The sequence below is a fragment of the Typopeltis vanoorti genome, chromosome 6 (assembly GCF_054136105.1).
Source record: "Typopeltis vanoorti isolate ZY-2024b chromosome 6, IOZ_Tvanoo_1.0, whole genome shotgun sequence".
Classification (NCBI taxonomy): Eukaryota; Metazoa; Arthropoda; class Arachnida; order Uropygi; family Thelyphonidae; genus Typopeltis; species Typopeltis vanoorti.
In genome coordinates this window covers 44293041-44318110 of record NC_143554.1, presented here as the reverse complement: position 1 = coordinate 44318110, position 25070 = coordinate 44293041, and the positions used below count along the sequence as shown (strand labels likewise).

General features: G+C 36.3%; 2 protein-coding genes across 4 annotated transcripts in view; one reads left to right on the top strand and one right to left on the bottom strand.

Annotated features, from left to right (window-relative positions):
- LOC150105413 (uncharacterized) overlaps positions 1 to 25070 on the top strand; it is a 362599-nt gene that overhangs the window by 131500 nt on the left and 206029 nt on the right. The window lies entirely within an intron of this gene.
- Positions 1 to 25070, bottom strand: part of LOC150105415 (ras-like GTP-binding protein rhoA) — a 57108-nt gene that overhangs the window by 3196 nt on the left and 28842 nt on the right. The window contains exons 2-5 of the mRNA XM_090394781.1: positions 21469 to 21644; positions 6541 to 6628; positions 1201 to 1310; positions 197 to 331 (exon numbers count right to left, since the gene is read on the bottom strand). Of these exons, the coding sequence (XP_090250907.1) occupies positions 197 to 331; positions 1201 to 1310; positions 6541 to 6628; positions 21469 to 21564 (429 nt within the window). The 5' untranslated portion in view covers positions 21565 to 21644. The remainder of the gene's footprint in view (positions 1 to 196; positions 332 to 1200; positions 1311 to 6540; positions 6629 to 21468; positions 21645 to 25070) is intronic.

The following is a 25070-nucleotide window of genomic DNA, read 5'->3' as shown; positions in this document are numbered from 1 at the left end:
ATGCGACAATGAGGTTCAGCACGTTCTTCACGTTCATTTCTCATTGTTTACACTGACAAACAATAAAAAAACACACGATAATTGCAATAGCGTGTTTTCTGGAAAGAATGCAATAAAAAAAAGCCCTGCATTTTCTTCATCTTGGCAAGGTTAGCTCATTTTAAAAGAAATTTGCTGAATATTTTGTAAATCTTACCTGCTCTGACGTGACGGGAGCTTTCTTTAATTTGGCCAGGTTGCATATGGTATCAGTGTCCGTTTTCAAGTCGCTCTGACAGCCGCAGAGAATCACGGGAATATTTGGGCAATGTTGTCGAACTTCGGGAAACCACTAAAACAAAAATAAAAACCTTAAGGAGTCATATTTTCGATTAAAATAAATATATTTCTTTCTGAGATGATTCTACATTTAATCAGTTGATTAATATTATTCGGTTGAACGTTATAAAAAAAGCGATGACGTCACGATCGATTATTGTAATGATGGATTGTGACGTCGCACATTATTTTACGAAGTGCTCCTGTAAAGAATAACATACGAGAAGCTCATGTGAAATGTGCAAATTAACATAGTGCTTATATTTTATATATAATGTGTAATTTATTTCCTTTTTCATTAACATAAAATAATTTAAGAATATTCCGAAAATGACACAGTCAAAAATTAAACGAGATTTTGTTAATGGCTCTGGACGTTGGGAGTATGTCGTGACTGAACTAAAGTAATGGACTCCAGTGGAAATGCATTTGCATCTTCACTGGAGTCCATTACTGTTAGTTCAGTCATTTGCATTGTTGATGCAAATCTGTATGCTGAAAGGTTCAAATTATTTATAATGTACTGTACTCAAGAAGAATGACAGTTTTAGATCTTGTCAATTACAAAGCGATTACGTTGTTCTTAAAATTGTTGTCCCTGTTGGTCAAAGTTACTAATGACGTGCACTAATTATTTAAATTGGATAATTTGGAAATTATTTAAAGAAAATAATTCACAATGTTGTTCAGAATACTGCCAGAAAGGAAATCTTATTAGTTAACTCTGTTTAAAATCATTTTAGCATCATAACATGAAATCCTTCGGAATTCGACTCTTCAAGGCATTCACTTGCAGCGATATTTTAAACGCATTAATTAGCGTGATTAAATGTAAATAATCCAGTAATTATTTTAGTAACAAAACAGACTTTTATCTCATACCTTATTTACTGTATTCTCCAAGGAATCCGGACTACTGATTTGGAAGCACAGCAAGAATACCCTGGCGTCTTGGTAAGCTAAAGGTCGTACGGTATCGTATGCTGGAGCTCCTGCAAAAGAGGGATACTTGTCGTTAATTAGTTTCTTACTGCAAAGAGCGGTAATCCTTTCTTAATTATGTTTGGAAGATTATATCTGATTCCCATCTTTCTCTCACTTCAACTATTACAATTTTTACGGACCCCTTTATTAAACAAACCACCCGCCAGACTCGAAATTAGGAAATTTCTTTGTTGTTGACAGTCCAGTGAGAGGAAAAGTGAGGATGATAATTAATACATAAGCATGCCGTGCAGATATAACTTATGCTCCTCACAAGTTTCATTAAGAATCTAATGAAAGCTTTCTTCAACAATTACGGACTGAAGACTACTCACTTCAAGAAACCTACCTTCCTTAAGAAAAGTGACTACATTAGTAGAACCACCATTCTTATGAAGCCACATAAGAAGCCTCAGCGCTGGACTGACTGCCTTCCTTGGCCTCGTCATTACTTCCAGGCTGTCCTTTGAAGGTTATACACCATAAGGAAGATCGAGATTAGATTAGATTTGAAAAGCGACAGCGCTGGACTGATGGCCTCCCTTAACACGTTCATTGCCAATCACGCGATACCACGTGATGCGAGCTCTCACCTGACGGCCGATCACGCGTTATCGCGTGGACGTCGCTAACTAAATAAAAAAAATAATAAAAAAAGTTGGCCACCACACGAAATTCCAATTTTCAGCTTGGCAATGAAAGTGTTAAAAAGCTGCGGCGCTGGACTTGACTGCCTTCCTTGAACAGCGGCAGCACTGGACTGCCTTCGTTGCGAAGTATCTTTCTGGAACCATCTTTCATGTTAAGTTATCTTTCAAAACGAATTAGAATATATAAGCACTTGACACAAATTCATTAGCTTTCGTTAAAAGTTAAGTTTAAAGGCTTAAATGATGGCATTTTTATAATATATTTCTTCATAAACAGATTCAGTGAACTACATCACGTCTATCTCATTTACAGGATGGGATCTTTCGTTAGAAACCACCACGAAAAAATAAGCGCCTAGAAATTTCGTCGTTTTGTTCCATTTGTGGACCTGGCGCCAGCAGCAATCTTCAGTTGTCAAGGCGACGCGCATACGCGATGAAGGAATGCGAAGCTATCTAATCTAGATCTTCCTTATGGTGTATAACCTTCAAAGGACAGCCTGGAAGTAATCACGAGGCCGATTTGCATATGATTACGTACAGATATATAGAATCAGACTTTCCTGTAATCACCTTGTATGCTGGTCTTGATAATTGTGCGCGTGGGTGAGTGACATTCATCCTGCATACAGTATTTTTTTTTCCTCTCTTCATTCTCTTTCCCCTTTTTTTTTATTAGCGAGACACAATCCTAAGGAAATCTTATCACGTTTTTCGGGATGATGTCGTATTTTTCTCCGGCGAGTGAAGTTCTTTGCAGAATTCTCAATGCCATGCCCGAGATTCCGGGTAAAGATTGCTTATTTTCGTGCGTTTGATATGTCCAACACATACACTGAAGGGAAGGGGAGAGAGGGAGAGAGAGAGAGAGAGAGAGAGAGAGGATGGGACTGAAAAAGGGTTTGTGGCATCGGTCTTCCTAAATTCTTTTATTGAAAGTACGTGTTTGCGAATTCCTAGTCTGTCCGTTTTGTTGGTACTGCGAGATGACTGTTGACATTGTCAGTTAGAACATGCGCATACACAGAATTCTTTTAAACAAATGCAGAATCTCCTCCAACACAAGTTTTTTTGTGTTATTTAAATAACGTATAATTATTTTTCGAAGGCAGAATAAAAAAAAAAAAACTCAAACCCTTATGAATGACAATAATAAAACAACTAACACTAGTATCAGTAACATCTTTCTTAATATCAGTCCTCAAAGAAGGGTAGCAAGATTCATCGTTATATGTTACGCTTTCGCGCAGGCCTACACACTTTACTGCGTAAGCTTCCGTAACCGATAATCATGCGGAATAGGTTGGTTGCTGCTTATTCTCGGTAGTATCCCATGTCTGTCGAAGCGTGCGTTCACGGGGCCGGTTTGCCTGCTTTGCGGGATGAAAAACCCCCAGATAAACTCGCGGGAAAAAACCCTGCTGTCCACGCCAAAGACCGACTAACTTGGTTATGGCTGAAAAAGATCCTTTAACTCCTCTCGTCGTCGACGGGAATCGAACCTAGGACACTCCTTCCCCAGGCATATGGTTGCGAAGCGCAAAGCCACTAGGCTAACCGCGCCGACGTAGCAAGATTACGCTAAGATAATCGATATAATTAGTAGAATTTATTGATATCTAATCTCACGTTGTTTCCAACCTTATTAGCAGAAGTGCTTTGATTTTATTTACCGCGAAGAAACTAAATAAGTTGCCTATCTGCCAGTTTTGGGCGTTCGTAGGTTGCTTTATGTTGTGGGAGTGGAACATTAGTGTTCTTGGGAAGGTTTTTTTTTTTTTTTTTTTTTAAATGCCTTGAGTCAGCAAACCTACCCTCATTTAGTAGTTAACAGTTTGATATTTTAATAAGTTCAGGAAAATTTCTCTAACAGGAACAAAATACAGCTGGAAGTAGAATCGCATTCAAGTGTGACACAATAAAGTTATCCTATTGGACAATTTGCTGGCTAATGATACGGAATGCAGTATTCTAGAGAGGGAGGGAGAGAGAGAGAGAGAGAGAGAGGGAATCTAGCATCGCATTTAAATCCTGAATATGAATTAGCGTTTTTTTTTATAGTTTGTTTGTTTCAAATAGACACGTTATCTCTTTGCAAAATACATTATCGCAACAATGAGGTATCCAACTTACTTGCTAGGTTTGTCATTTTGTGAATGATTTCTTAAAATAAAAGCGCTATTTATTATTATTGTTTATTAGTATTAATATTTTATTATTATTGGTGACACCTCCATGGAGTCCGAAGCTCATCGAGAGAGGACACCTACTCTACAACTCTCCGTCTCCACCACTATATCAAACCTCTACTACCATCATCGTCTACATCAACGCCATCTACTGCTCACCACCACCACTAGTATTTTTTTTGTCTGTAAATTGCGTGTGTTCTGAAGGGCCGATTTGTCTGAGCAGGGTGAAAAACCCGAGTTTCCGGGAGAAAAAATCCTGCTACCGCCGTATGAGGTCGGCTAACTCACCTTCGATTGAAAAAGTCCATTTGAAGATTCCTCCCGTCATGACGAAAATCGAACTTAGGCCTTTTCCAATCGAAGGGAGCAACGTACCGTCGTTCTTCCAATTGCACTACAAAGGATGAATGTTTCGAGACAACAAAAAACAACGGAGATGAATTATGAGAAGTCACGGATCGAATTGAAGAAGGATATTAACACCAGGTGGAGCTTATTTAAACTGGTTTATAACGAACTCAATAACCACGTTAACCCCTTCCCAGTGTGTGTGTGTGAGGGAATGCGTTCTGCAGCATTCATTCAATGGTAATGAAAGAAGACCCAGGGAAGGGAGTTTAAAATTTTCTCTACGGTCCTAAAGTTGACTCATTTTTAAAACTAATCGTAATTTATTATGTCGTCGGCAGTCGTACATAATTAAGAGCTCCGCTCTACCAGAATTTCTGTAATGTACACTTATATATTTATCTCTTTATTTATTTACCATCGCAGGCCTCGCCCTTGTCGAAGTCTAGTTCTGTCTCTGGCCACGCCTTGTGCATCTGTTGCACAATGTTCCGGTTACTAAGCAACGTAGGAAATACAAGCCTTAATGAGGGTAATGTTTCATATAAGAAATTAAACAGTACTTAAGAGATCAGGCTTCACGCGCTTCAGAGAGAAGCACTTCAGCCAGTCGAACAAGGAATGTGTCGGCAGATGGAGAATAACAACAATCAGAAAGGAAGCAGAAAAAATGGTCCGAGTAGCAAACTTTGTTTTCCCGTGCTGTGCTCCCTGCCTCCCCACCCATGGGAAGTGAAAAGCGTAAGAGGAAAATCAAATTATTAGGAAACAGCTTTAGCAAGAGAAAGCAAAGTTTGGTTGAGAGGAATACGCCATCGGAGTCATATGAAAATTCAAAGGAAAAAAAAGTCTCTAAACTACATATATGAAATCGTATTTTCATTTTGCGATTTCGGATAAAATAAATAAATAAAATAAAATTTGACTGGGTCTGTAGTTAACCGCAATGCGCATGTGTAGACGTGTTTTGACGACGCCATCCTTTTGTAGATGAATTGCGTTCTCATAATTCTAAATCACAGACTTAGTTTACGAAGTTTATAGCAAACCCGAAAACCATTGAAGGCTTAACAAATAAGACGAAAATACTTGCGTGCAGATACATTGGCTCAGAGCCCACAGCAGTCACTTAGCCAATGTAAAGACATAAGTCTTGAATATACTTTTGTGTGTTTTCTAACATCAGAATCTCTGGCATCATTTTATTTATGAACCCATCCCTGGAATCATTTCCCTCCAACATGTCGGCTTCATATTTCTTCTGATTTTAAGGAAGTTTAAAAGAAAAAATATATATAAATAAAGGCGTTGTTACGTGAATGGAAGCCGGAATACTCCGTATCGATCTATAGTGAGACGGGGGGGGGGGGGGAGTTTCCGACTGTATCTTACTATCTTCCTTCAATATGTGGCCAGCATCCGAAACGGCCTGCCGCTGTTCTATTAGATTCTACCCAAAGACGCCATCAATAACAGACATTGCGCCTTAGAATGCTTGCAAGGAGCGTGTTCACGTGGAAAAATGAAAATCTTGAGTGCCACTATCCTCCTACTGGTCTAAGCCGAACACGTTCTTGTACTGCTTTATAAATCTGTCTGGGTTGTAATGTCGAAAGACGTTTTTTTTTTTTTTTTTTTTATACAGAAATTAGAACTTGAAAGTATCGCTTCACTGTACACTACTGATCTCCAACATGGAGGTGTCCGTTTCGGTAAATGAGGGAAGTGTTTCTCAGAGGAATTGTCTACGAAGGATTTATTCGACTACTCAGTTGTGTTACATTATAAAATAAACCCACGAAAAACCAATTCCTTTCGCATATTCCTTCAAATACCAAAGGATTTCAATAAGTGCTTCGCTAATTGAAGGTGACTTGGCCTGTAACATGCGAAGATGGCAGATTATCTCAGAGTTCAACCCTTTTCAAAAGTCTGAATATATTCAGAGAATATATATATTGAAACAATATCACTGAAGAGCTGTGAAACTAAATATATTATGGTCAATTTAATAACAAATTAATATTTATTTTAAATATTTAACGTACCTGAGGTATCCCATATTGTAAAATTTATCCTATAGTCGCTGACTTCATAATTGGCTGTATACCTTTCAAATCCCGTTGGGGTATATACCTAAACATATAAAGTAAGTTATTTAAAATTTTTCCTTTTTTTTCTCGTTATTTCAGCAACATAAAAACTTTATATTAATACCAGTATATTGTTACGCAACAGTGTAGATTCAAATTAAAAAGACATTGTTATGCAACAGTAACAGAGTACAAAAAAAAAAAAAAAAAAAAAAATCAAAACGAAAAATAAGAATACTTCATAGTGTTACTTGACTTGTTTCAGTTATCCAATCTGTAGATATTAAACCTAATCACAGTTATCGGAATTGTGCCAGTATCGGTAAAGTTCACTTTTGATCTGATACTTATCAAGTTTGATACAATGACCGGGAGGAGAGGAGGGGGGGATTCTCTTTGTGCTCAGATTGCTTCTCTTTTTTTTTTTTTTTTTTGTTAACCGCGTCTTTTACTGTGTGCTCTTCAATAAAGCTTTCGAAGTTATAAAAAAAAAGTTCTGTACTTTTTTATAGCATCCCTCTCTAGTGATTATTGTTATCCAGCTTGGAGAAGTAACCCGAGAAAGATGAAAGTATGTGGCATTTAGGGAAAAATGACGCGAACTATTTGGTAAAAACAGAACTGCTTGTTGTAACTCAGAATAGCCGGACAATATGACCAGCTTTAAATTACAGTAATCGTTATAAAGGTAATCGTTTTGCTGTATAAACCAGAAAATGAAATATTTAATCTGCGAATAATCAGATTAGATTTTTCTTATAACTATCATCAATGGAGCTGCCGGAAATGCTTTAGTCATTTATAAGGTAGCATTCAAGGTGGCTTGATTATTCTCTTCTTGCTTCAGTAATCGCGATGATTTTATCCGGTTGATGAAGTTACGCGGTGTTACACTGTATCAATGACACACAAACCATGGACTTCATTCACACAAATATATTACTGCATATAATTCGGGAGGGAATATAAATAGATATACAAATTTGTATATCTATTTAATGTCTAATCTAAATTTGCAATTTTATTAATAGATAAATATTTTTCAATGAAACATCTTTTGGGAGAAGGGTGTTCAGTGTAAAACGCGAAATGAATATGCTCTGAACCTTAATATGAAATTCAATCATTCGAATCATTTTCACTTCTACATACAATTCAATACCTTGTTTTAAATAACCGAATTCTTTATTGTTAAGTCTTGTGGTGCGTGAAAATCAAAGCATGCATGAGAGTTGCACACCTCGCTCAAAAAATCAAGGTCTCATTCTTCGTGTAATCAGCGATAGCCTTAAAACTACATAACGTGGAAGCGCTCAGATCACTTTTGCGCATGCTTTTGATAGGCCAACGCTGTAAATGAATCTTTTGTTCGAGCAGTGTGCGTGCGGAAACAATGCTAAATCTCGAATAGCTGCACGCGATTCACTTATCATTTGTGTAATTTAAGAATTCACATCTCGCGATAAAAAAAAAATAATAAATAAATAATAATAATAAACTAAATAATAGCATGTTATTTTTATCTGTTAAACTGACGCAATTTGAACAGTGTGAAAAACTTGTTAAAATTGGTTTAAAGAAAGAATACGGACTTTGTAGCTAAACTATAATTAAGACTTTTCTTGGCTGTGAAAAAAAAAAAAAATGAAAGTATACAAACATACATTAATAGCAATAATATAATTATGTAAAAAAGTAAAATTCCGCCCTATTCTGCTAGTAAGAATGCGTTATTAACGTAATTTATGCTCTAAGTTATAAACAGTCTTGAAATTATAAAGACCGTCCGGGGTAGTTGATGTTAACATGATATTTTCTTTCGATCGCAGCATCCCCGCGTTGGCAGAGAGCCAACATTGGTTTAGCATCTTAATAATGTGAAGTCTTGTTTCTTTTATCCATCAGAGCCGCACAAAAATCCAAGTAATTAAATAATACGCCGAAAAAATCTTCTCCGAAGACGTGGCCATGGATCATACTTTACATTTGATAAATATTTGAGGAACGCTTGCGATGATAAACACTAAAAGAGTGGATTAGCTGAACTGTCACGACACTCATTAATGTACTCTCTCAGGTATACTTTGACCTAATGCGAAGGGTTTAGCCCACCGCTGATGCATTTCGTGACTTTCATTTGCCTTCACGGCGACCTAGCGGTCGATAGAAAGGATCAATGTACCTACATAAGCGGCATGTTGATTGAAACAAAAAAACAGATATGAAGTTTTTAATATTAAAATTTTTAAGGGCTCTTCCCCGTCTTAAGTCAGCTAATGAAGTAGGTCATATGCTGCCTCGGAGGAAAAGCTTTCCAAGGGCTTTAGAAAACCATGAAATGAAGCAGAAATATTAAGATTCCCATTTCAGCCTGGTTTAATTCCTGAATGTTTTAACCTAATGACACGTGGATGAAATTTCCACTTTTAACAATATTAATATCTCGAAGATACAAATGCGTGACACGATTTGCTATTAGTCAACTCACCAAGAGAGCTCGCGACCCGTGTTGACCGGTTCCTTCTACGTAACAATCAACTCAATTATATGGTAGTGATTATGGTAATCCACGTGACAAATGGCTGTTAACAAATCACGCACGAGATATTCCTTATAAGATATGTATGGGAAGCACGTTTCACAGTTATTTATATATATAACCAGATATAGGTTAATCAATAAAATAAAAAAAAAAAACAGTTCAAAATCGTGTTAAAACATCATCTGTTTCAACACGTAAAAGAATAACACATTGCTAACAATAAGCACGTGCATATATTAGATCTATACAAAGTTTGTTTGAGACTGAAGTGACGTTATGCATGTTTTCGACACGTTGTCAACGTGATATACTTCTTTCGGTAGTAATAATGGCACTTATATTTTACTTAAACTGTAAAAAAGGCTGATTTTATCTTAAAATGTTTTCAGAAATTCTAAAAAGTATGTAATTTTCTTTAAATATTCCATATTGTAATATTCCAATTATATCATGATGGTGCGTTTTTAGTAAGACTACTATTAAGGTTAGGTTAGGGACGTTGTCATTAGCAATCAGCTCAGACTACTATTTAAAAAAAAAAGAAAAAAGAAAAAAAAAGTGGGCAGTATGCCACCTTTTCAAAAGGTGGAGAAAGTGACTAAGAAAGAAACACCTTACAATTTATCCGGAAGTAATTTCCCATCGGATCTCATCAGCTGTGAAAATATAAGCTTTATACCAAAAAAGACAAAATTAAGTACCATCTTCGTTTTTTGAAGCGGTCACGAGAGATTAATAACCAGACTGATACGAGTTTTAAACGCATTCATTTAGTTACCTTTTCTGATGCTTTAAGCAGGGTTGTTTGGAATTACAGCCGAAGCAATTATAGCTTCATTTTTTTGTAAAATCACGTTGGGGTGTTCCGTTAATACGTTTATTTCCGAAAAGTTTTATAATGTCGAAACCGCACGTAGTTTAAGTTTCAACTATTATAAATTGTAAACTACTAGATACGTTAGATTTGCATTTTAATTCAATTTTGTGAATTATTTTTATGTCTACTTACAAACAGCTCACGATATGATTATTGCCACATACAAGAAATTTGCATTCGTTCAACTGCAAAGATTGACCCACTATGACACGCAAAAGATTCCAACAGATGGCGCCACTTTAGAATGAAAAAAAATCAAACGCCTCATTTTAAGTGTGAAATCAGTGTGATAAAACTAAGCTACATAATCGCTTTGTATTAATTATACACAATTGTCAAGATCAGTTTTATTTTACGCAATATATATTTCTTAAAATATGAGTTTCAGATTAAAAGGTCATTGAAATATTTAAAATATTAAGCTAGGCTAACAAAATTGTGAAATATTAATTTCAAGTAGAAGTCATTTAAAGGTACGCTGCACTATCTACTCCTGTAGCACTTCACTACATTTTGTTAAGTCTACAAACAACCGTGTATTAGTTGACAGTTATATTCGAGTTTCTTTGGAAAATACACTCCACCACTCATCAGCAGCCTTTTCTTATCTGGGCGCTGTCCTCTGTACTTCTCCAACATCAGTATCCATGCTTGCATACGGACTTCGAACATGAATCTGTGCATTTTATGGAAAATTTTAATATCGGACTGCACCGTTTATCCCAATCTCCTTTTCATCTTTCGTTATTTATCCTTATCCATTTAGTAGACCACCCTCTTGTGTTTACGTAATCCGGATGAACGACTTTTACATTTTAAGAATCTTTGTAATGTTTCAGACGAAAACATTATTGGAAATATTGGAGTTCAGTTTTATTTCTCGCCAAATACTTGATTTAGAGTTGAACGTTTGTTTGGGATTCTTTGGTTTCTCAGAGCGCTTCAGAACTAATTTCTACCCACAGTAGCAATATTAGTCACCTAGTAACAAATGGGTTGACAGCCGGACAACTGTGTCATGTTTATGTGAGGATAAAATCTTCGTCGACACTGTTATCCTCATCTTTGAATGAGGATAAAAGTCCACAAATCTTTTATCCTCATTTAAAGATGAGGATAAACGATTTGTCGACTTTCGTTAAGGATGAGGGATCAAATTAGTGGTTATCCAGGTGAAAAAACGGTTTCATTAGCCAGTGTTTTACAAATAAATATGTCGAAATAGGCGTAAAAAAAATCACTTGTATCCTTTTTCTAGCATTTTGGCACTTTGACGCGAACAGCTGGTCTCTACGATTCATAAAGGAAGATGTCAACGAATTAAACATGACTGTTTGCAAGAAGTCCGGGAAGCAAACGGGGCACCTAGCAAATGATATGTAAAGAGGCTAATATCTTTGTTATGCTACTGCAGAATACGCAAAGATGGATGCAACACGATCACCATAACAGGACACCGAAGGGGGGGAGAAAAAACTGGGGGGGGGGGGAGATAGATGAAGTTGGTGACAGAAAGGGGCTCTAAAAAAGGAAGCACTTTTCTCACAGATCTGATTTCCGTATCGACCTAACTGACTTCGTTATTCATTCGTCGTAGGTTAAGAACCGGGACTCGTCGTGTTGTCCAAAATAAAACCCATCTGGTAATCCATCACCGCGCGGCCAAGTTGCGAAAGTTTGATTAATCGCTTATTTGTTTTTGTTATCTGCGCGTGCTCTATCCAGACACTGTGTGGAGTGACTGATGGTCGAGTGGCATTACTAAGACTGATGGGGTTTGCATCCACAAAGTATTTGCTGGACGTCTCGGACACGACCAAGACTGAAGAATAAAGCTGTATTTAGTCGATCAGAAATACTTTTTAAAAAATCTAAAGCAAAAAAAAAGGGAAAAGTTTTGCCCAGGGTCGTCCGTGACGAAGGTTTTAACTCCATAAAAAATTGTAGCAGAGATAAGGTAGGGAAGGCAAACAGGGTAAAAAAAATCCTGAGATGAGTAGGAAGTCAATGTTGGAAGGAAATAATGAAGGATATGAATGGCAAAAGACACACGGGAGCAGTGATGTCATTCCGGTCTCTTTCAACATTTATGCGAAGTATAAATGTTGAAAGAGACTGGAATTATACATATTTGGATGTCATTCGCTCGTTTGTTATTGCTACAATACAAAATATAAACAGTTACTGATTTGAGTAAGATAAGCCATCGTGTGCGATGTATCAGTCTTTTGTTGTAAGCCAAGAACAGTATTTTGTTAGGGAGATTTTCAAGAAGTATGAAGCTGTTTTATAATTGACAAAGCTTTTAGTGAAAAAAAGACATGTACTATAGTTGCCATAGTGGAAAGAGCACGTGCGGATGTTGCTATAGGAGGAAGCTTTTATGTGATTTCATCCATCTGAAGAATGAGCACACAATCAAAACTGATCGGTTGTCTGCACCACCATAATAAACGTCGAGAAATAACAAAATGCAATTTATTGTTGTGGAGACTCAAAGAAATTTGTAATGGCACAAATTCATGACGGTTTAGACCATTAAAAAATCGATGAAGACAATTGGAAACATCCAGAGAACGCATTTCGATAAATATCAATGGCAGAAATGATGGAAAAAAGAAGGAATGAAGATCATAATTTAATATTACGAATTTGATCTTTTATTCTTTGTGAAATTCCATCAGTCAGAATACTTTTTTTAATACTGTACTGTACTAGTTGCAGCACCTTTTCCTAGCTCATTCTCCCCACTTCTCTGGTTCTCTCTTTCTCGAGGTCTTAAGTTAAAGGAAAGTCGAAGTAGGTAAGAAAGTCACTTGGCAAGTTAGAAATATTTACGCGTTATTTATTACTTTGTGATAGTGATCTTCATAAATGAGTGCGCTCACGGACGTGTGGACAAGCATTTAGAAAACTAATGAGGCTCCTGGAAGCGATATTAAGAACAGGGATAAGTAGGCAAAAATAAAATCATGGTTCGGTAAAAACCTTTGATCTTAAACAAGTTTTTGGGTTTATTTTGATCATCTGGAGTGGTAATGCGAGTACTATTTATGATAGCAATGGCCGATGCATACTGATTCTACATGACATATTTTTCTGTTAGTCATGTAGAATGATTCTCATACTCATTGGTCGTGTAGACCGAAAATTTCCCCTCATAAACAGCTTATGTGCCCATCTGAGTTAAGAATAACACAAGTTCTCTCAAAATAATCACTGGAAATTAGCAGAACAGCGAGTAAGTTTAAATCATGTCTTTCCACATTGATGAGTTCCAATGCAAAAAGAAGAATTTTTTTGACCATTGAAGCTTTCGTCAGATGGGAAATTCTAATGGTAGATGATCGCTTCGATAGCTAAGTCTCTGGACTTATTCTCCATCTCTATCGGGTTTCATATGAGGATGGTTCCAACTACATCCGCTTCTACATTCCCCAATTTATAGTATGTGATACAAAACATCAACTTCTTTTATAAAACGCGATAGATCGTTCCTCTCTCTCTTTGTTTTCACAATCGCTGAATTGTCTTTGTTCTTGAGTTAACAGGTGGTACAATACATGACGGAAGACAGGTTGGGCATAATTATGCCACATTTGGAAACACGTTTGTCGTACATTGCTCGCTGGCAGTGTGCAATAATAGATCTAAGTGGTGTTTTAACTTCGTCATCGGCCACGTGGTTGCTGGGTGCATATCGAACTATAGTCGTGCATAATGTGAATGCTATTTCACATTCACAAGTGGTAACTGATCTTTGACTTCATCTCGCGGCGAAGTTTAAGCAAAAGAAAAGCAGTGCGATATTCTCTTCCTAACAAATAGTTGATTGACCTTGAATATCCGTGTTCGAATAATGGTTTAGAGGGGATGGGGGTATTTTAAGGTCTAAAAATTAAAAAAAAAAAAAAGATACGCAATTTATGCATCATTCCCTTAAGGCTCAATGTATAAAATCTTCTGTATAAAATCAGTATAACCAACATAGGTCGTCGAATGCAATAATTTTATTATTATTATTAGGAATAAGAATCATTTAGAGTTCTATACCCATTTTTCCCTTTCTATAGACTACAATAAGCATCTACTGCGATTGATAGACGACCTCTGTTGGCTATATTGATTTTCGTCCTTGCTTGTTCAAACTAGTTCCCTTCATACTTAATCCATCTTCTATTGTCGTCCTAGTTTCTTAATGGCAAACGATCATAAGACTGTCGTCATACACGTCGGCGGCGAAGGTTGAGGTCGTGGTGTTAATAGAGCTAGAGAACGGAAGGAGATGAAAATAAAAGTAAGGAGCTAATTCTCTACTCCGTAGACAATGCAATGGCAAACGGGATTCATGATATCCACCAAAATAGCGTAGTGGGCGGCCTACGCGCACACACAACGAAAAAAATAAGCAAATTAAAAAAAAAGAAGAAGAATGGAGGGTGGAGATCTCAATTTCGTCCACCACGCCTTGTTTGAGAACTGCCGCGACAGTAGCGATTAACAAGAGCCCAATAACCCTTAAAACGCTAGTTATAACAAGGTGTAGACAAAGGCTGGTTTAGTCTGGCACGGCAAGCGGGCGTACATCTATTTCGCTTAGTTTTTAGGCTGTTCTTAGGAAAACGTGTGCATTAACTGAACGTGTGGCTTAAGTAATCCAAGGAAGTGGTGAATGACAATCACTGGTGTTATTAGCGATATTTCACAGATATATAACATGTATGTGTTATACATCTTTTTTTTTTCTTTCCCAGAATGCAATTTTATAATGTCTGAAAATTTCCTCGTGTAGATTCTTTCACTATCCTCTGTAGAACCGTCTCAATTACGGCATTATGATCGGTGAGTAATGTGGCGAACCTTAGTCGTAGTAAAGCTCCAGTCTCCTCCACAAGCTCGGTCATAAAGCGTCATAATCTCTCTTCTGCGGCAGGTGCAATCTCCGCACGCGCAGATCACTATCTCGGAGCACTTTGCAATAGATTCCATGACCCTTCAATCATGCGGCAGGTGTCATATTTACATTCAGCTCCCACTAGCGGATCCAGTAGGAGGTAATAATCGTTTGTAAGGTCATGGCCTATAATTACCCCTCGTGACGAAAATTTCCAGGGTAGGTCATTAAAACACCTGTCTTCCTGTTATGTACACGTCGGGGATATTAGCTTACGAAATGAACCTTTATAACAATAGCTAATATTTTAAGGGAATTTGCGGCTTGAAATATTATAACAAAAAAAGTATATGGGCACGCTTAAAGATGTTGGTTGCAAATATTTGCATAATAAGCTAATCTAACCAAATAGGCTAGTATGTAAAACTGGGTCTGCGGAGTTACGAATGCTGAATGATATTATGGGAGGAAGAGGGAAACATTTTACTGGAGTGTTTCATCGTGTGTACAGCACATAACTTCCCGGGTTCATTGGTTCCTTCTCAAATATTATGCGAAAAGAAACGTCATCGCTTTCATTATTATTCCACTTCAGGCAGTGGTTTTTCAGTTTTTGAAGTGGTGGACGTTTTTCAATGGGAAAACATTCGCACTCTTTCACAGTGGGGATTTGAATCTAAATCCTGTTAATAGAAAAGCTGAATCTTTTGTCTACTGATTAACAAAACAGAATCTAGGGATCCTTCTTAATATATCGCATTTGAGCTTGAAATCATCCAGAGATGGCGCTTCAGTGCATAAAAAACGAATTATGTTAAATGTCTAGCAGTTTTAACGAAATTGCTTAAGATTTTTAATACGTCAATTCATCAACTATTAACAATATCATTCCGCGTTAGTAATAATAATAATTGTAATTTTTTCTTATTAGAAATGAAATTTTGTGCGACAAGCACACGTACAGATTTGGAATCTTAGTAATTAGTGTTGATATGGAAACTGCTTTTTGACACTTTTTTCTAAGTCTTTATGATCGATAGTTCTACAGCGGCATCTTTGGTTTTGTTGCATCATAAAGTTTAGGAGGAACTTAATTTTCCAGCGATTCTGCAGGCCCACCCCAGAATGAGATCAGAATATTACCAGGACAGAAGATTCTGTCCTTGACATTTGTATAGCGGTGTTAACTTTTTTCTTGGTCTCTCATCCTACGAGTCCTTCTAGCAACTTCTCCTCTCCCTCCAGTCTGTGCAAAGCGGAACAAAATTTGCCATCCTGTTTTCGTCCTACTTTTTTCTTTCTAATGAAGAAATATCCATTAACATTTAACCTTTAGACTACCCCGAAGGCACTGTAATTAATGATCGTTGTTGAACAAGGAATCTTCCTTACGGAATCTTCCTTCCTTATCCACCTATAGGCAAATGCCACAAAAACACTCAGTTCTCCTCTGGCATTTCAAACGGAAAGCAACTGCAAGTAGCATAGAGACAAGATGAAGTTTCCATTACGGTAATAATAATACATCAAGAACTGGCCATTCTGATCGCAGTGAATTCATGGTTGGAGAGCGCCTACGGTAACCACTCGACCAACCAGGCCGGCAAATGGCTTCATTAACTGCAGCAGCTTTGCCTCCGTTATCAGATTCACGATATAACGATGCATCTTCTTACAACCAGTGCATCTTTCTTTTATTGATAATTATCATTGTACGGTATTTAGCATTTATCTACGCATTTTGTAAGATTCTCTTCTATTAGCATTGATTTCGTGGTTCTTGACCACATTTCATTGATTTTTTTTTCTCTCTAAATTTTCATTTGTGCTGAGATAACAATAAAGCTCTTCATTATCTGTTTATTCCGTTATCATTAAAACAGCGCTACACGGGAAGTTCACAGCCTTTTCCAAAAAAGACTTAATGGGAGACCAAGAAATTTAACCATAAGACACTATTAAATCCTCACTACAAACAGCATGACGAAAGAACAATGATTGATGTCATCATCAATAATAGAATATACCATAACCATGCACCCGCTAGACAGTCACACATTCTGAGCAAGATAATTTTTTGCTCAAAATAATTTATGTAAAGGAAAATTGTAACGATTCGCTTCAACAATCATTGTATTCAACAATGATTCAGTTCTAATTGTTATGATTGATCGATTGTATTCAATACAATTTGTATTGAATTAAATACAATTGAATGGTTGTAATTGTGATTTTTTCTTCTTTCATATAATTATTAAAAAATCATTATAAATCGAAATTAAAGAAAATAGTTAACATATCGGAAATCAGAAGGTTGCTTGAATGGAAGTAAAAACAGTTTAATTTAGGAAAGGTTAAAAGGGGATGACAAACGACGGAAATTTGGCTAAAAACAATGTCGTGATTAAAATAATTCTGCAAGTTCTGAAGTAACTATTATTGCTGCTACGGAAACCATTTCCTAATCATTTATTTTTGGTTTTCCTCTTTTTTTTTTTTATCTTCACTGAAAATAAAGCAGAAAAAAAAACTCCAAAAAAGGAAAAAAAAAACATGAGATAGGCAGAAGAACGGAAAGATAGTAGAAATAGATAATTAAACTCCTGAACCACATCAATCTTACTCAGTTGCACTCACAAGCCGTGGCGTCTTTAATCTTAGGATGAACGCTGTTTCACGTGTCCCTACACTGATAGCTAATTACCTGACAAGCACAAAAACAGCACTTTCTTGTAATACAATACGTTCAATTTGTTCTACGCACCTTGGTGTAAGCAAGCGGCGTGCTTTAAATCTAGGGCTCTCTAAAAGGTTCTTAAAAATAATTTTACAACAAAAGACGATTAAACGTAACAAAGGAGGTGGTGTTTCTGCAAGGGGGTCTTATTATTTACATCATTACGGTCGAAGGAAGATAACCCTAGAACGCCCAGCTGTATCTTTCGATACGGTAGATAAATAAAACAGACACGGATGAAATATGTACTCGATATTGCAGTGACCTCTATCGCTGAGTTTAGGTTTTCAGGTCACTTGGAGTTCTTTTGTTGAAACAATCGAAAACAGAGTTGCTAAAGGTTTACTATCGTAAGTATGTAAGATTATCTTTATTATAATTATATAGTTATAAATACCTAATAAACACTGTGTGTATCTTTACATGTATTTACAGAGGTAGTAAAAAATGCACTTGCTTCAGACAGCTGCTACTATATCAGATGGTAATACGACCGGTACTCACATATGCATCCCCAGCATGGAGTCACACATCCACATCTAACATCCTAAAACTACAGAGGATACAAAACAAATGTCTGCGGATGACACTGGACGCCCCATGGTTCGTCAGAAACACGCAGACCCACAGAGAAACCGGAACCCCAGACATCCATTCTCTCCTTCATGACCATGCGGAAAAGTTCTTCAGCAAGGCACACTCTCATCCCAACCCACTAATCAGACAAGCTTCCAGTTATAGTGAACATGACTATCACAAACATAAAGGACCCAAGGCAATCCTGCTCTCAGCAGAACAGAGTTAACTCCATAGTTCACAGAGTGCGAGCATAAGGCTCACAACCCCCCCCCCATCAAGCTTCTCGACACAGACAAAGTGGAAAACAAAAAGCATTTTATGCTTCACCCAGCAAGCCAGTAACGGTGTTGTTATTGTCGCTGCATTTGTGTCTTTTAACGTTACGATTTCGTTTAGAAGTTATTTATTTTTTTATTTATTTTTTAAATCTATATTTTGTCCAGTCTGCAGTTACTCATTAGTGGGGCAACATCTACTCACCACTTGCGCGTGGGCGATCGTATTAGTGCAACCTTGTACATAAGTAAATGTCAGAAACTTTAAATTTAGCTTATTCCAACATGATCAAAGATTAAGAATATTTGATCAAGTTGGGAGAAAAGAGGATAAAGGTGGATATTTGGAATCATGGAAGCAACAACTAAGGCCCTGAGCCAGAGGTCTGTAAATTGTGTTCTGGCCGGTTGGCCTTTTTCAGCAGGATAAAAAAAAAAAAAAAAAAAAAGGAGAGTTTCCGAGAGGAGGGGAGGGGGAACACCTTTCGGTGCATAACAAATCTTAGAGATAAAAATAATGTATCCACTTGACCTGAAACAATAAATGTATAGTGGCGTATATACTATAGTTTTCATAGTGACGCCATTTTGTTTAGTGACGTCACTTATTTCAATTTAAAGAGGTTTTGTACAATCTTTGATTTATTCAATTTCATTTGAAACCTAAACTTATATAGTGATTAGAATCGTTCTACTTAATTTTGTACTAAAAATGGTCTGGCAGAAATCAATACTGTAATATGACTTACAAATTTTATTAAGAATCCTGAATATCACATTTCAGTTTTCATAGTGTGTGTGTGGGGGGGGGGGGGGAAGGATAAACGCTTTTGTGCATTTTCAGAAACGCAGCAAAACTCCGTAGCTCAGTCAGTATGGACGATGCCCTGTGGATGGACAGAACTGGATTCAAAGAATGCTTTACGAGGACTTTTCAGCTGAGGATGAGTTAACCAATCTCATATGAGGTGAAAAAGTTTCTCTCCCCGCAAACCGAGATTTTTGATTCCAAAGTGATCAGAAGAATACGATGACCTTGGATACTTCGGCCGTAATTTAAAACAACCCGATACTCATATTCAGTAAAATGCACTTCTATAGTTAAAGGCGTAATTCTGTTTCTTTAATACTTTTAGGCAATTAAAAAAAAAAAAATCCCGATAGATGCCATGAAATTATCCTATCCAAGAAGTGAAAGTGCCATCTAGCGGAAGCAGACAGCGTGCATAACAAACCAATAGCTGCCGGTGTGTTAAAAAAAAAAAAAAAAATCGTATTCTTGAGAACGCGTTCCACGATTTGAATCGGTCCGTGAAGTAGGAAAACCTAAATTAGACTGCTTATTCTCTTCTGTCGAGTGCTCGGATTATTCCACTTGTCTTGAATCTTTAAGTCGAAGATTTGTAATAATTTTTTTTTGCTTGCAATCTCCCAGTTTTTCTTTTTTACTTTTCTCTATCGTTCTGTGTTCTGACAAAGCAAAGAAATGGCAAACATGCGATAAAGAAAAACAAGAAATAAGAAAAGAAATCACGTATAGATTGCTATCAAAGCATTTCTCCCGGAGAAACCATTTTCTAGTATTTCTTTTAGACATATTTTGGAAGTAAATAAAAATGGTCTTTTCTTCCTAATTGTAGTTACTGGGAGGAAAAGAAGAAGAGAAAAAAAAATCTGATTTATCGCGTAATTGGTAAAAATTTTCCCCAGTACTGAATCGACGTAGCTTTTTTTTTTTTTTTTTTTTTTAACGTGTATAGAACTGATCTAAATGGAACTACTACTAAATTAAAGGGTCTGGAAAACATCAATCTCAAAGACTATTGCGTAATTTTGGTTTGGAGCAACACAAGGAAAAAAAAAATTGCCTTTTGGCCGCGCTATAGCAGAAACCTTATCTCGCCCATATCAGCCGGGCTTCAGAATTTAATAACATTGCTCGAGAGCATTACGAAACACCGAGGGTTGGGAAAAACGGGGCTGGGATTATGAGTTGCAGTTCTGTAGATAATTTTATAAAGTCCTACAAGCTTTATGCGAAATACAAGCATATCGTAAGACTTAACTAGGTTTCCCCATCGTAGTGGAGTCAAATAAGAAAAGGGTGGTTATAAATATGGGGACTCTAAACAACCCCATTACTCTGCAGAATAAAGTATCCTGATTACTTTTGCATACGGAATCGCTCTTGCAGTTTTTATTCTCCCAATATCTTTCGCGGCAGGAGTTTGATGAAATAATAAGATGAATAACGTAGAAAGTACTTCGGTGGCTTCGAACGTTTCTTAAATCATTAAGGCGTGCTCTTAGAATTTGATTTCTGTCTTTCGTAAGCTCCTGTTTTCAAACGCATAATGAATTATTTCATTTTAAAAATATACTCATTTGAATGGGAAATTATTACAAATTTTCTGGGAAAATTACTTCCGAAAAGTGTTTTTGAGGAAATATTCCGTCCCTCCCCCCACACACACTATTTGTTTGTCGCTTTAAATAATTGAACCATTTCCAAATGACCTCAACAATTTAAATTCCAAGTGCTCGTAAATTATTTTCCAACAATGCAAGTCATTGTTGCATAAGTTTCATTGTTTAGTGAAATATCACTAATATGAATCATTCATTTGCTTTGCATATGATGCATCAGGGTGAGTTGCTCTTCTCATGAGGCCCCGATGGGTGATCAAACATTGGAATGTAGAAAGAACAAAGCAATGAAAGCCAACGCACTCATCTGAAATCGAGGTGTGTACTGCCAAATAGCCTTAAGAGATAATTTGCTGCAGTTTGTGTATGTTTATATTAACTTTTTTTTGATGGAACGCAAATGGCTTAGAATAAACTTAGTGTTCACAACTAAACCCTGAGGGTTCTAACATCTTTTATTACAGTTGATCATCAGAAACGGAAAATATTAAGATTAAGCTGAAAGTTTCCAATAAAACGTTTATATAACCGAATAATCTTAAGAAAACTTACCTCTAAAAAATTATCACTGACGAACCTGTGGATGAGGGCAGTTTTACCACATTTACTATCTCCTACCAACACTATTTTGCAATTATGCTCTTCCATATTTAATGGCAGTTGTACTTATGTTTCGCTAGGTGGCAGCACTAAAGTGGACGGATGCAACGGCAGTTATAATGTGGCTTCTAGGAGGGAAAAAAAGTATATAATTATATTTCATACTATTATTACAGTATTAAGAATAATAATACACAAAAGTTATACGTAAATTTGTGACACATCAGACTGAACAAAATGAATGAATAATAAAGTGAATTATTTTAAATAATCCTACAAAGTAGTTTCATTAAAAAATGAATAAAATTTGCATTTAGCGGCAAGAATGGACCCAACTGCTGAAATAATGTGTAATTGGTTACAATTACTTCAATTGTTAGCAGTTCAGTCAGAAGATCGGTGAGGGCAAAAAACTGAATTGAGCACGAACATGGGAGAGTCCAGTGGGGGAGTGGGGATCGACGAACTACAAGAAGCCTCTCTCAGTCCCGAGGAATCCTGAGCTGCACTAACTTTCCTCAATTAAGATTTTGCACAAATCACTGCTACTGTTTAGAAGTCGGCAATAGCATTAAAGAATTTAAGCCAAATTGCAGGAATTTTCGAGGAAGAGGATAAATGGAATTTAAGTTAATACTAATTATCATTGGCACGATCATGGCTTAGAATCGTGAAGAAACTTTATAAAGTAGGCCATTAAACATCTGGTTACCTACTGGAAACCTCACGACTTTGTAGCTTATACCGAAACTAGTCTGTGTCCAATTGCGCGTTTTTATTTTCCTAATAGAGCATATATTAGACTTAAAATCGCGAATAAACTGATTTTTTTTTTTCGTTTTTAATTCTTCGTCACCTCCCCCTCCCTCCTCGAACAGGGCTCTGCCTGGCCTTTCTTTATCATCCGTATAAAATACAAGTTTACTGCAAATATTTTCCGTAACAATGAGTAAAACATTCCATTATTTCTGTAACAATACAATCTGAAGTTTGCCAAACGATTACACTTTGAATGGTGATTTTTTTTTACGTTAAAAATGTCACTGGAATATAATAACAATCCAGTTTTTTAAGCCTGAAAATCAGAAATTAAGTAATTATAGCTGGAAAGTATCCTTCTAGTAAATATTTGTCGTTGGTATATATATATATATATATATATATAAAGCATTCTCCATAAAGAACTTGACTTTTTTTTTTAGATTCGTTTGCAGAAGCGACATTGATTCTACATCGGAATGCCATTTTTCAAAGTATCAAATGGCGAGGCAATTACAATATATTTTTTTTTAGTAACAGAATACTGCATTGTAGCCAGGGATACACAAGAATTTTAGTTGGGAATGCAGGATATTTTTCAACACATTTATTTTGAAGAGATATTTTTACTAGAACTTTTCTGGTATGTGTACACTGCTAACCAAGAAGGTTTTTCAAGTATTGACATTTTTTTAACCGATTTTTCTCTCTTACACACAACTTTGTTGTTTAAACTCTCCAAGGAAAGCTCTCTTTTAAAAAGGAGGGGGAAAAAATCGCCTAATATGCCAAATTGTTCTGCCCATAGCCTCGTTTAACTTTCCCATCGAAACCTGCACATGTATCAAGGCAAATTACAAATATACGAATTGGAGCATTTCTTTTCCCGATTTTTATCATGCTAATTTGTAGGAGGGAAGAAAGAAAAATTAAGCTAGCATAAACTTTTGGATTTGCCAAACATTCGCTGTACTATTGAATGATACAACATACATACCCTATTGCAAGATTAAGTTAATAGTTTTTCTTCCTGCATTTCTTCGGACGCAGCTGCAAATGACTATTGGTTTTTTATGCAGCAACTTTGGCAAAATGCCAACTCTACTGCCTCTTTTAATACTGTACGCGGGTGTTTTTTTCTATTAGTATCATCATTCTTCTTCTTCGTTTTCCTCCCACTTCTTTCCCCCTTGTTACTGATAAAAATCAATCTAATGTTTGTTTTCACATTACAATAATACGATGACCTTTTCACGATAACAAAAAAAAAAAAAAAAAAAAAGTCAAGGTAAGCAGAACATTACGGTGCTTAAAATTAAAACGCATCTGTCATATCTTGACATGCATATTGACCGATAGACTGGAAATGAGTTCTGAGAAATACAGAAAAAACAAAAATAGAGCGTATTCTTTTGATGTTTAATGTGTGCGATGAACCTAGCTCGTGCATGCATCGGTCGTTTCGGAAGATTTCTGCAAGTCAAACGCTTTTGTGTATTTATTACAAGAAATATATTTTTATCTAACAAATAAAAAAGGGAATAAATGGCATCAATCATGCGAGTTCATTTCCTAAAAAGTATTTTATTAAATCACATCTAGACTTAAAATGCTAATGGTTAACTTAAGAGCGATAAATAAAATATAAGCGAAGTCATTGGCAGCATCCTTCAATTGCACTACCTTATGTGGGTTTTAAGAACATTATCTCCAGCGGATATCCCGTTTCCTGATCGGTGGAAGGGTTTTGAAGAGCATCCCATTCTGTGCTAGGATTAGATATCTGTTTTTACGACTGGATACGCTGTGCTACCACCTCGCGTATACTGCGGATAAGGTCAACTATCTAAACTAAACCTGCTGACAGTTAAAAGTATATGAGAATATAATATATAAAACTCATGTATGAATCTGTTATATATTTATTAAATTCTACAATTACGGTATATTTCCATTAAAATATACAACTATACTAGCATCGAGTTAAGTTTTCATTGGTGCATATCGACTTTCTTAAATAAATAAATTTTCAAATTGTTTTTCAAAAAATAAAATGCTTTGCATCACTTTTTGTTCGTTTCTATTAAAATTATTTCTAGCTGCCCATTTCACTGTGGCTAGGATGACCGAACGAGTGGAGAGAATCGCCGCTCTCCACCCACTAATAGGTAGGTTCTTTTAGTGGCATAAACCTTCTTCGTGCTGTGCAACAACTAATCCTGAATATTTGTGGTCAAAAGTGGCTTGAAAAAACAAAAGTCCCATGTATGGTCTTTACAAGAGGATTTCTCAGTTTATCTAATACTTAACCCCTCGTAATGCTTATTTGCGAGAGGTCTCCATTTAAAACAAAATGCTCTCGTGCTATAAGCCAAAAACTGTAATATGGGGCATGTAAAGTAAACTATCCTAGGAGAGGTTAGTTTATTGCCTTTCCCAGCCAAATGGGGAAACGTAAAACTCAATGGCAGAAAAACTAACCATTTTTGTGATTAAAAAAACAACTTATGAATAGGTTCAAAACTCTTTACATTTTTGGATCCAAACAATCCACGGACTTTAAGGAAGGCCTGTACTCTTTTGTTCTCCAGTAGCAGAATACCACTCTGTTAGTGGCAATCCGAAGTGGACTGAAAGAGTGCTGCGTTTAGTCTGTAGAGGAAGCTGCATGTATTAGCACTGGGATCGAACTACGGGGTTAAAATAAAGTACGATATATTTCAACCTTTAATGAGTGGCATTATTATAAAAATATGCGTACACACATAGTTTCTAAATTAAAAAAGCAATCTTAC